At 40.7% G+C, this 13,859-nt stretch overlaps 1 protein-coding gene across 1 annotated transcript in view; it reads right to left on the reverse strand.

Moving 5' to 3' along the window:
* Positions 1 to 13,859, reverse strand: part of CENPN (centromere protein N) — a 33,294-nt gene extending 19,435 nt beyond the window's left edge. The window contains exons 1-5 of the mRNA XM_007516625.3: positions 13,656 to 13,859; positions 9,022 to 9,202; positions 6,294 to 6,339; positions 5,653 to 5,712; positions 5,140 to 5,216 (exon numbers count right to left, since the gene is read on the reverse strand). Coding sequence (XP_007516687.2) covers positions 5,140 to 5,216; positions 5,653 to 5,712; positions 6,294 to 6,339; positions 9,022 to 9,202; positions 13,656 to 13,834 — 543 coding nt within the window. The 5' untranslated portion in view covers positions 13,835 to 13,859. The remainder of the gene's footprint in view (positions 1 to 5,139; positions 5,217 to 5,652; positions 5,713 to 6,293; positions 6,340 to 9,021; positions 9,203 to 13,655) is intronic.

Consider the following 13,859-nt stretch of genomic DNA (forward strand, 5'->3'; position numbering starts at 1 on the left):
ATAAAAGTACAAGAGACTGAATGTAGTAGATGAATGTGCCTGTTTACTAGAAGAAAACTGGTAGCATTCCATGTATATAGAAAGTCTATCTGTCTAGTCCAGAGTCAGGATACTTTAAATGGGGAGCTCAGAGAGGGGTGACCTCCATGAATCAGATGCACCACTGGTGTACATGTCAAAATGTATGTTCTTCTAGAGAGATGATGCTTCTCATCAATAGTTTGGTCTCTTAAGTAGTGTTGGGAAGACCACAGCTGCATGTGAAAAAATGCAAGTAGACAATTACTTAACACCACACACCCAAATCAGCTAAAAATGGATTAAAGATTTGTATAATAGACTTGAAACTACAAAATATGTAGAAGAAAACATACTTCAGGACCTGAATGTTAGAGACATAAATGGAAAAGTGAAACAAAACAAAATGCAACCAAACCTTCCACAAGGATAAACAGGTAACCTAGCAACCAGGAGAAGATATTTGCTTATCACATATTTGACAAGGAGTTGATATAGAAAATACATAAGGGGTCAGGTGATGGTGCATCTGGCTAAGTGCTCACATTACAGGGCACAAGGACCTGGGTTCAAGTCCCTGGTCCCCACCTGCAGTCGGAAAGCTTCACAAGCAGGGCTGCATGTGTCTATCTCTCTAGGTCCCTCACTCCTCTCTCAATCCAATAATAAGTAGTAAAAATATTATAAAAAAATACACAAAAAGTGGGGCTAGGTGGTGGCACACCTGGTTAAGTGCACACACCATGGTGACCTGGGTTCAAGCTCCCAGGCCCCATTTGCAGGGGTAAAGCTTCACAAGTGGTAAAGCAGGTCTGCAGGTGTGTCTGTCTGTCTGTCTGTCTGTCTCTCTAAATTTCTCTATCATATCAAATAAAATAAGTTTAAAAAAAATTAGGGCTGGGGTAGATAGCATAATGCAAGGAGACCCTCATGCCTGAGGCTCCAAAGTCCCAGGTTCAATCCCCCAACCACCATAAGCCAAAGCTGAGCAGAGCTCTGGTTAAAAAAAAAAAAAAAAAAAAAAATATATATATATATATATATACATATATATAATAAAATTAAACAAATAAATAACTGTGAATAATTAAAAAAAAAACCCAAATCATAAAAACAGTGGCCAAGATCTGAACAGTTGGCTCCAAGAAAGATATACAGATAGAAAAGGTGTGGTACATTGCAAGTTTGGACAGTGAATTGCATACACAACATATAAGAGTATAAAACTATACCCAGGAGTCGGGATGTAGCACAGCAGGTTAAGCACACATGGGGTGAAGCACAAGGACCAGAGTAAGGATCCCAGTTTGAGCTCCCAGCTCCCCACCTGCAGGGGTTTTGCTTCACAGGTGGTGAAGCAGGTCTGCAGGTATCTATCTTTCTTTCCCCCGTCTTCCCCTCCTCTCTCCATTTCTGTCTGTCCTAACAATGATGACATCAATAACAACAATAACTACTACAACAATAAAAAGGGCAACAAAAAGGAAAATTAAAAAAAAAACTATACCCATTAAATCTTATAATTTTGTAAGCCAATGTAAAAACACTAATAAAAATTCTTTAAAAGGCAAGAATATAGGTAAGATTTTGGGGGTCTCCATTTTGGAGAAAGCTAGTAGGTCTATTTTAGGTATTATTCCAAGGGGTCCATGACTTAACTAGTTTCTGTCTGAGCCCAACAGCTAACATGCAAGTAGACCAAAGTATTGTCTGGGAAGATGGTGTCAGAGTTGGAAAAAGGACCAGAAAGCTGGGTCAGGGAAGAGAGTAGCTCCCAAATATGGGAAAAGTATATCAATACTGTTAACTCTAAACCCCATCAATTTGATCTGGGGCCCATATTTAGCACAGGAGCCTGTGTAACCTCTGCATCCCCATAGGTCTGAGATCACATTCTGTGGTCATGTTGTGGGGTAAGCGTCAAGAGACCACCTGAGACCAGTTCAGTCAAATTTGAGAGTCTTTATTAAGGCAGCCGGTGACTACACTCACAGCTAAAAGCGCTGCTCAGAGTGCAGTGAGTTCAGTGTAGCACAAACATTTATAGGGGTAGGTGCAGGAAGCAAGCTAGGTTACAGAAACCCAACATGCGGTGGTTAAGGCAGTCTGTTACTGCAGTCAGGACAACCATTATGGAAACAATCAACAATTAATCAATAATTTGAGAACACTAAGATATACTCCTTGTTGGCAAGTAAAGTGGTTGCACAGGTTCAGGTTCAGGTCAAGATGGAGTCAGTTATGCTAAGGAAGTGGAGACCCTGTCACAGCCATAGCTAGCTAGGAACATTCTAGACTGCACTAATTGCCAGACCTACTATTCTAGATCTGTTCTGCTTTATATCTTAATGCTTTTTCAGCCACAAGTTGCAGATGCCATCATGACGCCAACCTGACTTCCCTGGTCAGACGACCTCACCAATGTACCCTGGAACTCCACCTCTCCAGATCTCTGCCCCATTAGGGAAAGATAGAAACAGGCTGGTAGTATGGGTCAACCTGCCAATGTCCATTTTCAGTGGAGAAGCAATTATAGAAGCCAGACCTTCCACCTTCTGCACCCCATAATGATCCTGGGCCCATGCTCCCAGAGGGATAAAGAATAGGGAAGCTTTCATTGGAGGCGATGGGATACAGAGCTCTGGTGGTGGGAACTGTATCCCCTTATCCTACGGTTTTGTCGATAATTTTTATTTTATAAATAAATTAAAAAAATACAAAGACAGAGAAATGGGAGGGTCACAGAGCTTTGGGGGAAGGTACAATGTGAAACTATATCCCTGTAATCTTACAATTTTGTAAGCTATTATTAAATCACTAATTAAAAAAAGAGAAGAAGAAAAAATTTGATGTGTTATCCAAATACCTTTAAAAATCAATGGGTTGGACTGGGAAGATAGCATTAACTGTTATGCAAAAGACTTTCTTGGCTGAGGGTCAAAGTCCCAGTTCAATCCTCAGCACCACTATAAACCAGAGTTGAGCAGTGCTCTGGTAAAAAAAATAAATACATAAATAAACACATAAATATTAATAAATAAACAGGCTAGGAGAGCTGTATTTTCACACAGTATAGTCCCAGCTCAGATTGTTTTCAGGTGTGCTATCTCACACTCTTGCAGCAAAGAAAATTCTCAGATACTTTAGATCTCCAGAGACTTGACTGTCTTCCCTAGAAAATTAACTACTTAGTAAGTAGCATCCTGCAGTAGTAAAGATATAGCATTTTCATAGAATTAAGTTTGACCATTCCTTAAGCTTAAATTGGATGATGAGTCCTACCCAGAATCCTAACTGGTTTGGCTAACCTGGGGCCCTATAACCACAGTACTTTCTTTTTTTTTTTAATTACTTAATTTTATTTATTTTTCCTTTTGTTGCTCTTGTTGTCTTTTTATTGTTGTTGTAGTTATTATTGTTGTTGTTACTGATGTCGTCATTATTAGGACAGAGAGAAACGGAGAGAGGAGGGGAAGACAGAGAAGGGGAGAGAAAGACAGACACCTGCAGACCTGCTTCACCACCTGTGAAGCGACTCCTTGCAGGTGGGGAGCCGGGGGCTCGAACCGGAATCCTTAAGCTGGTCCTTGCGCTTTGCTCCACATGCGCTTAACCCACTGCGCTACCGCCCGACTCCCACCACAGTACTTTCTTTTTTTAAAATTAAAAAAAAAATTTATTTATTTCCTTTTGTTGTCCTTGTTGTTTTATTGTTGTAGTTATTACTGATGATGTCGTTGTTGGACAGGACAGAGAGAAATGCAGAGAGGGGGAGAGAAAGACAGACACCTGCAGACCTGCTTCACCACCTGTGAAGCAACTCTCCTGCAGGTGGGGAGCTCGGGGCTCTAACTGGGATCCTTACGCCGGTCCTTGTACTTTGCACCACATGCACTTAACCCACTGTGCTACTGCCTGACTCCCCACAGTACTTTCTAATTCCCATAAATTGCCAGTAACTGTCCATAGTCCCACAAGCCACTAAACACTTTAGAACAAAGATTAGTATGAAAATCAGATGAAGCTTACAGCAGATAAAACTGCCAAGTCAAGAATTGGTGTAAGGATCCCGGTAAGGATCTATTTCACATAGACTATCAGAAAACATGATATACAGGCATTAGAAAAGCAGGAGTTTTCCTTCTTTTGTGAAAGCGAAAACACTGTCTTTGGTTTGTTTCTTCTTGGTAACTTTTTGGTGACTTACATTTCAGATAGTTTTACTGCTACAGTGTATAGTTTATTCTCTTACACACACACACACACACACACACACACACACACACACACACACACACACACACACACACTCTTTGTCTCTTTCAAAAATCCCTGTGCCACGGGCTCCACCCACCTCTCCACAGATGCTCTGTTCCTTTGCCTGCCTGATTCTTAACCCAGTTATTAAAGGGCAGGCGTTAATCTGAATTCTGTGGCTAGAATTCTGGGCATCTATAAATTGATATTTATCATCTCCTTTAACAGTGAAGGGAGGTTTTGTTGTCCACAGTCTTCTGATATCAAAACTAGGAGCCAGGCAATTACTAGCAAGGTCACTGGAAGAACTCCAGTTGGTCTGCCTACCAGGATGGAGCCAAGATCTGGAGGCCCTGCTGGCAGCTGTACTCCTGAGAAAGGTGAAGATAAATTGTGAAGAGGGTTGGGGGTCATGCACAGGAACCATACTATTTCATGTGCTAATGGGACTCCCATCACTGGAAGGAGACACCATAGAGAGAGAGGAAGAAAGAGTGAGAGTCTAAGCACTAAGCTTTCTTCAATGAAGTGGGGACAAGGCTTGAACCTTAGTTATGTACATGACAAAGCAACATACTATCCACGTGAGCTATTTGCAGGCCTAAGCAAGGAACTTTAATAATTTCCCTCAGAAATCTCATGGTAGGAAGCACTGAGGTTTTACAAGGATCAAGAGCCCTGAATTAGGAGGAAGGAGAGGAAAATGTTTAAATAATTATAGCTTATCTTTGATATGGGATAGAATAGTGTAGATAGTAACTAAGGTAGAGTCTTACCAAACCAATTCAAGGTAGTTGCAAATATTATGTGCACTGATGCCATGAGATTATATTTCATTAAAATTCAGATAAATTTTATTCTTACATTTTTTAATGCTCTCTGAAGTATTCTCTTAAATGAACTTTTGAATTGTTCCATATCAAAAAGGTCACTGTCTTCACCTGTCAAAGTGAAAATAAAAATCAAAACAAAGGAGCTGTAAGGTCTTCAACAAGTAGACTTAATAAGTAGTCTAGAAAGTATGTATCTAATACAATCTCAAAGATCAGTAATGATCAAATCTCACAAATGTTATTGGTACCTCTGATGTAGTATCACCAAATATGTTTTTCATTTTCCTACAAATGAGTAGAAATCATCTCCTTATATAAGAAAAAAGATTTAAGAGGATCATAACTATTATTCATTTTCAAACTGTCAAATTATCAAATATAAATGTTTCATTTAAAATTTAAAATAGCAGCTAGGTAAGTGTTCAGTAAGCAGAGTGCAGAACTTGCATGTGTGAGGCCCTGGGTTCAGAACACCAGGAGGGTGTTCTGGCCTCTCTTTCTCTTATTTATTTACTTATAAATAAAAATAAATGGAAGACATTACCTGGTTCTTTACTCATCTGGAAGACATCCCAAATTTTCCGGTGCCGATGACGCTGAGTATCTGAAAGGAGGAAGAAGAGCTTAGTACTATCCTACCAAACGACTTTCAAGTAGCATATATTTTCAATATTATGAAAACCAGAGACAATAACATAATTCATTAAGTTGTACAAGTTCTTATTCAAAATATATACTTTATAGGGATCAAGTTTGTTCTGGATAAAAAATTATAATTATTCAAATGTAGATGTTCAGCATTTATTCTACTCCTCCTTGGTCCATTCCATAGAGTACTGCATTTAACTAGCATGTCAGGTACCACATGTTCTCCTTCATGTGCATTTTTCAGGGCTGCTCACCTCTCTGGAGCACTCTTGTTTTTGCTTGCGGTGCACCTCACTCTGTTTTCTACTGAGATAGAAATGGCCAGAAACAGAAAGGTCTTACTATTATTATCTCTACTTTACTACGAGAACGCTATGACTTAGAAAGGTGATGTAGCTTGGCAAAAGTCACAAACCTGGTGAGTGACAGAGTTAGATTTTAAAACCAGTTTTACTTAATTCTAGAATCAGAATCCCTACCTAAAAAAAATGCCTTTCTCATTAAAGGTGGCTTGGTTAAAGATAAACCCAGACTTACAAAGGAGGTCTAAGAGGGCTGCGTCATTGAGACTGGCATGCTTCTCCTGAAAGAAAAGATAAATTACTTTGTTAATGTGGTAGAAGGTTTGGTTTTACCTCATTTACATCATTTTAAGGTTTCCTTAAACCAGACTTAGCTCCCAGTTAATAACAACTCCAATCTCCTGATCACTGTCTTGGCACTTACTCTGAAAACTATTTTCCCCAAATCTACTCCTCACTTGCTATATTTAACTGTCTATTTTGCTTAACTTTGTTGAGGTAATATTGATATAGAAAAATAGCATTTACTTATTTCTTATTTCTCCACCAGGACTTCAAGCCTGCATAACTCCACTATTCCTGACAAACTATTTTGTGTGCTTATTTATCTGAATGTTTTCAAATAGAGGATGAAAGGAGAAAGAGATGGTGAGAGAGACAGGAGGTGGAGAGACACCAAGGCACTGCTTCACTGCTTGTGAAACCTCTGTGTTGTGTGGTGGCCGAGGGGGTCACAAATGTGAACTATACTGGTGAGTCATCTCCCAGACACCCAAACTACACTTAACATGCATGCCTAGGTAAGTTTTGACATGTGACTGTATAATCAAAGAGTCACTGGTGGTGCACTGGTGGTACACTCAGTTGAAAATACATGTTACCAAAAGCCTGGCTGGGTTCAAGCCCTTGGACCCCACCTGCAGGAATGAAGCAATGCTGTGGGTGTCTCTCTCCTCCTCTCTATCTCCCCTTCCATCTCAGTTCCTCTGTCTCTATCCAATAGATGAATAAATTTTTAAAAATCACCATAATCAAGACCCTATTCCCAATTCTGTGTCCTATTCTTTCATTCTTTATCTTTCTAGCCCAGTCTTTTACTATATTTGAGAAATAAAAAAAGGGGGGCACTCTTTCCCTCTACCTCTTCCTCCTCTCTCAATTTGCCCCTATTCAATAATAAATAAATACATAGATATGTAATTTTAAAAATAGGGAGCTGAGCAGTGGTATACTTAGCTGAGTGTGTGGGTTACAGTATGCAAGGACCCACGTTCAAGAACCCAGCCCCTGCCCATAGGGGGGAAGCTTCACAAGCAGTGAAGAGGTGCTGCAGGTGTCTCTCTTTCTCTCTCTCGTCTCCCCCTTTCCTCTCAAATTCTCTGTCTCTATCCAAAATAAATAAATAAATAAATAAATAAGAAAAATTAAACAAAATAGAAAAAAATCAACTCCAATATCACTTTATTGAGGAAATGTTTATAGGGGCATGTTTCCACCTTTCCCCAGGATAGTATTTTATTTAAAAGTGCATGAGGGAGGGTACAGTGGATATGGAATTCTTTGTACTATACAAGCTACCTTGCTGAAAGTCTGAAATTAAAAACAAAGAATAAATAAGCAGTTATGTAAAAAAGGGTATTTCTTAGGCTGGGGAAACAGCATAATGGTTATACAAAAGACTTTCATGCTTGGTGCTCTGAGGTCCTAGTCCCTAGCACCACTGCAAGCCAGAGCTGAACAATATTCTAATTAATTAATACTAATTAATACTCACCCAGTATCGCTAATTAAAAAATAAAATAAAATATTAAAAAGGTATCTCCCCACACAATTATTTTCCCACTATTTCTTAATATACATATTTTAATTTTACTCATTTTATTGGATAGAGACAGACAGAAACTGAGAGGGGAATGGGGGACAGGGAGAATGACAGACATCTGCAGCAATGGTTCACTGCTTGTGAAGATTCAGGCTTTAATCTGGGACTTTCTGCACTATAATGTGTGCTTTACTAGGTGTGTCACTATCCAGCCCCATCTGCCCACACAATTGAAACATATTTGAGTATTATTACTTTTCATTGTTGACAATCTGATGGGTTAAGATAAAATACTACTCATTAGATTTGTATTGTTTGAGAGTCCAAGGCTTTATCCACAGTGCCACTTCCCAACCCTTACTTGTATTTTTTTTTTCCCCATGAAGTTCTTTTTTTCTAGTTGAGCATTATATATGTCAATAACTCAAAAATAAGTTTCGTCTCCAATATGCCCTCATAGTTTCAGAATTTTACAGCAGACTTAAAATTTTATTTTGGGGGGGGTTGGGTGGTGGCGCAGTGGGTTAAGTGGCACAGGGATCCCACTTTGAGCCTCCGGCTCCCCACCTGCAGGCAGGTCTCTTCACAGGTGGTGAAGGAGGTCTGCAGGTGTCTATCTTTCTCTCCCTCTCTCTGTCTTCCCCTCCTCTCTCCACTTCTCTCTGTCCTACCCAACAACAACAACAATAATAATAATAACAACGATAAACATCAAGGGCAACAAAAGGGAAAAAATATCTTCCAGGAGCAGTGAATTTGTACTGTAGGCACTACTAGTGTAGGAATCTCAGCAATAACCCTGGAGGGAAAAAAAAAATATTTTGGGGGTGGATGTTGGCACAGCAGGTTAAGCACACAGTATGAAGCGCAGGGACCTGCACAAGGATCCCAGTTCAAGTCCCCGGTTCTCCATCTGCAGGAGAGTTGCTTCACAAGCAGTGAAGCAGGTCTGCAGGTTTCTATCTTCCCCCTCACCTCTCAATTTCTCACTGTCCTATCCAATAGAAATGACCACCAGGAGCAGTGGATTCATAGTGCAGGCACTGAAACCCAGCAATAACCCTGGAGGAAAAAAAAAAAAGCCTTATTTTAACCAAAGGAAGAAAGAAAAAGTCATGGAGTTCTAGACTAACCATTTTACCTCACAAAGCCGAATCAAATCCTGAATAAGAACTTCCTTCCTCTGCCGGAAGTTAGTAGACTGCAGTTGACTTTCAGACAAAAAGTCCCAGGTTTTTAGGACTTCCATAATTTCAGTCATTGGGATTTTCAAGATGGTCCTCCTGATAAATTCAGCAATAGTTTCATCCATCTCTTTGACTCTAATAAAAACAAAAACAGCACAACAAAGTATTAATCAAATACAGAGTTTAATTTACTTTTTAGTTAAGATTTTGATATATAGGTTAAATATCCAAACGTTTCTGGCAATCTGCAAACAGCACAGGAGGATTACTTTATTTCCTCAAGTTATTTTTACATATGTATGTACATATATATACTTTTTAAAAAAGAATTTATTTATTTGTGAGAAAGATAGGCAGAGAGAGAGAGAGAAAAAGAACCAGATATCACTCTGATACATGTACTGCCAGGGATTGAATGTGGGACCTCATGGTTGAGAATCCCGTGCTTTATCCACTGAGCCAACTCCTGGACCACTATATATATTCTTTTTATTGGATAGATATAGCCAGATATCGAGAGGGTAGGGAAGATAGAGAGGGAGAAAGAGACAGCTGCAGCACTGCTTCATTACTTCACAGCTTTCCCCCTACAGGGGAAACTGGGTCCTTGTGCACTGTACCTGGCCCTTGTATATTTAAATTTGTTTTAGAGTTAAAAAAAAAAAATTAGCGCTGGGGATTCTGGTTAAGCGCACGTGGTGCAAAGCGCAAGGACCGGCATAAGGATCCTGGTTCGAGCCCCCGGCTCCCCACCTGCAGGGGAGTCACTTCACAAGCGGTGAAGCAGGTCTGCAGGTGTCTATCTTTCTCTCCCCCTCTCTGTCTTCCACCTCTTCTCTCCATTTCTCTCTGTCCTATCTAACAACGAAAACATCAATAACAATAACTACAACAACAATGGCAACAAAAAAGGGGAAAATAAATAAATATTTTTTAAAAAATTAGTGCATTCTAGCAGCCTAGAAGCTGGTATAGTGGTAGAGCTTTGAATGGTAGAGGTTCTGAGTTTGATCCCTGGTACTGAATATACCAGAGTGCTGTTCTGGCCTCTCTGTCTCTATTTCATGAAATAAATTAAGTCTGAAAAAAAATTAGTGCTATCTCTCTCTTATCTAGAGTAATGATATTTTTCTTTTCTTTCTTTTATCTATTTTCTTTTATTTGACATTGTCAGGGCCTCACCACTTTGGGCTCTTTTCAGACAGAGAGACAAAGAGACAAATACAACAGTCACCAAAGTTTCCTTCAGTGCAGTGAAGTTCTGGGTTGTGAGTATGGCAAAGCTGTCACACTATCCAGGTGAGCAATTTTGCTAGTCTAAGTGTGATCTTTTAATGGTAATGTTATGTAAATCATCAATTTATTATTTGTAGGTTCATTTAACAAAGTACAGAATACCAGTGTGTTTCAGGCTCTAGGCATAGGGGATAGTTACATCTTTAACTAAAACAACAAAAATCTCTGACAGTATGGGCTTTTTCATTTATTGTGGACAGAGAGGCAATAGGAAAAACACAACATATATATATTCAAAAGTGTTAAATGCTGTGGATAAAGTAGGGCAGTGTTAGAGGAAAATATCAGTAAAGAAAATGGAGCAGATGGAGGTAGTGGGAGTGGGAGGGAGAACAAGCCATATCCAGAAGCTGATATTTGAGCCAATCTTGGCAGAACAGTGAATATCAGGTGGCTAACTGGTAGACAAGCTTTCCAGGTAGAGGGAATAGCAAGCAAGTACAGATGTCCTGGGGCTTTTAATAGACTGAGAAAAGTAGCTGTCAGTGAAGCTGGAGGAAATGAAGGCAGAGATCATCGCTTGTATTCTGACAACTGGTTACTGGAGGAGCTTGGGAAGAGACTGAGTATGTTTTCACTTGTATTTCCTACCAGGACCCAATGGCATGGTTCTAAGAATGTGCCTAAGAAGCAGGGCAGAAGCTTACCTACTGCAATAATTCAGGTGAGGCAAATGTTGTGCCAAGACAGAGGTGGCAGCAAGAAGTCCATTTCTAGATCTATTTAGAGAGCTCAAAGGATTTCCTAATGGGTTAGATATGGGATGTGAGAGAAAGAGAGGAATCAAAGATGCTATCACCAGGCTACCTAAAGAAAGAAATGACTATAACCTGTGATGGGGATGTTTGGGCTAGGGAGAAGGCAGGAGAAAAACTCAAGAATTCCATTTTGAACTGGTAAAGCTGAAGAATCCATATTGAACTGGTAAAGATGAATTGTTAGACCTGGTTAGTTTATTTTATTATTTTTTTTAATTGTTTATTTTAGCAGAGCACTGCTCAGATCTGGCTTATAGTGGTGCTGGGGACTGAACCTAGAACTTCAGAGCCTCAGACATGAGTCATTTGTATGACAATTATGCTATCTCCCCCCCCATCCTAGGTTTAGCATAGAGTGTCTCTAGACATGCTTAATTCTAGGCGAAGTTGGCAGAACGCCATTCTATAGAATTCACCATCAGCAATGAAAAGCCCTTGAGTGAATTCTTGTGATTTCTGTAACTACTTAATGTCTTTTGCTTACAGCCTGACATGTAGGTAATAACTGAAATGACTCAGTGGAAGAAAGCAAAACTTAACAAACCTGAGGTTCTGAGTTGGTTAAGCGCAAGAATGGTGCTCCGGTTCTCCCTCTCTCATGAAATAAGAGATTCTTCGTGACGAAAAAGGTCCCTCTTTTCTCTTCAACAAACGTTGATGGAAACAGTGGGTTAAGACATGCAGAAGAATGAAACTGAACCACTAGATTTCACCAAATACAAAAGTAAATTCCAAGTGGATCAAGGACTTGAATATTAGACCAGAAACTATCAGATACTTAGAGGAAAATATTGGCAGAACTCTTTTCCACAAAAATTTTAAAGACATCTTCAATGAAACAAATCCAATTACAAAGAAGACTAAGGCAAGTATAAATCTATGGGCCTACATCAAATTAAAAAGCTTCTGCACAGCAAAAGAAACCACTACCCAAACCAAGAGACCCCTCACAGAATGGGAGAAGATCTTTACATGCCATACATCAGACAAGAGGCTAATAACCAGAATATATAAAGAGCTTACAAAGCTCAACAACAAGAAAACAAATAACCCCATTCAAAAATGTGGAGAGGACATAGACAGAATATTTACCACAGAAGAGATCCACAAGTCTGAGAAACACATGAAAAAACACTCCAAGTCTTTGATTGTCAGAGAAATGCAAATAAAGACAACAATGAGATACCACTTCACTCCTGTGAGAATGTTATACATCAGAAAAGGTAACAGCAACAAACGCTGGAGAGGGTGTGGGGTCAAAGGAACCCTCCTACACTGCTGGTGGGAATGTCAACTGGTCCAACCTCTGTGGAGAACAGTCTGGAGAACTCTCAGAAGGCTAGAAATGGACCTACCCTATGATCCTGCAATTCCTCTCCTGGGGATATATCCTAAGGAACCTAACACACCCATCCAAAAAGATCTGTGTACACATATGTTCTTAGCAGCACAATTTGTAATAGCCAAAACCTGGAAGCAACCCAGGTGTCCAACAACAGATGAGTGGCTGAGCAAGTTGTGGTGTAGATATACAATGGAATACTACTCAGCTATTAAAAACAGTGCCTCTGTCTTGGATGGAGCTTGAAGAAATCATGTTAAGTGAAATAATTCAGAAACAGAAAGATGAATATGGGATGATCTCACTCTCAGGCAGAAGTTAAAAAACAAGGTCACAGAAAAAAAAAACACAAGTAAGAACCTGAACTGGAATTGGCATATTGCACCAAAGTAAAAGACTCTGGGGTGGATGGGGGGTGAGGAAAATACAGGTCCAAAAAGGTTGTATTGTTATGTGGAAAACTGAGAAGTGTTATGCATGTATAATCTATTGTATTTACTGCTGAATGTACATTAACTCCCCAATAAAGAAATAAAAAATAGCGTCCCTCTTAGGTAAATCTATGTCGTCAGGAGCTGCAACAAGAAGCGGAATACGTAATGCAAAGCAGGAGGAGGAAGAAGACCGAGTCAAAGTTAGCTACAAATCAAAATTAAGTAACTATCAATCAAAACTTGGGGGCAGGCGGTGGCGCACTTGGTTAAGTACACACACTACAGTGTCCAAGGAGCCAGGTTTGAGCCCCTGGTCCCCACCCGTAGAGGGAAAACTTCAAGAGTGACGCAATAGAACTGCAAGTGTCTCTCTCTCACTCTCTCCCCTATGCAATAATGAATAAAGTAAAATTAAAAATATATATATATTAAAACTCCATAGGTGGCAAACCGGTAAAATCCACTCCTCCGACAGGAGCCCAGGTTCGACACGTGACATACCGGGGCGTGGCTACAGCTGACGCATGCCCTACGTAAGCCCCCGCCCACCACGGGCCGGTCGACGTCACGACAATCTCCCCGCCCCCTTTCACCTCAGCCTCCAGCGCTCCAGCGCGTCAGCCCGCCCAGTCTAAGACCGAGCGCCACCCCCGCACTATGGCAGTGGCGGAAAAGTCACCTTACAGGCCTCGGAGGTGGCTTCCTACAGGCCACCCTTGACTTCGGGGCGCGATGCTGTGTCTCCGGGGGTCTCTTACCGTCCCACATAGCCGGCAGCGTCCCTCCTGGGCGACCGGTTCCCGCCCGCCGCGCCTTCAAAGCCGCCAATGGCTCTTCCCGCTGCCGCGGGCCCCGCCCCGCAGCTCCCATTGGGGATCCGAAGCCAAAGCCGGAGGAGCCCTGGGGGGGGGCGCTGCAGGGATTCGACCCCCCCCATCCCATACGCCGCTCTCCTAAGCTGG

The sequence above is a fragment of the Erinaceus europaeus genome, chromosome 2 (assembly GCF_950295315.1).
Source record: "Erinaceus europaeus chromosome 2, mEriEur2.1, whole genome shotgun sequence".
In the NCBI taxonomy this organism is placed as follows: domain Eukaryota; kingdom Metazoa; phylum Chordata; class Mammalia; order Eulipotyphla; family Erinaceidae; genus Erinaceus; species Erinaceus europaeus.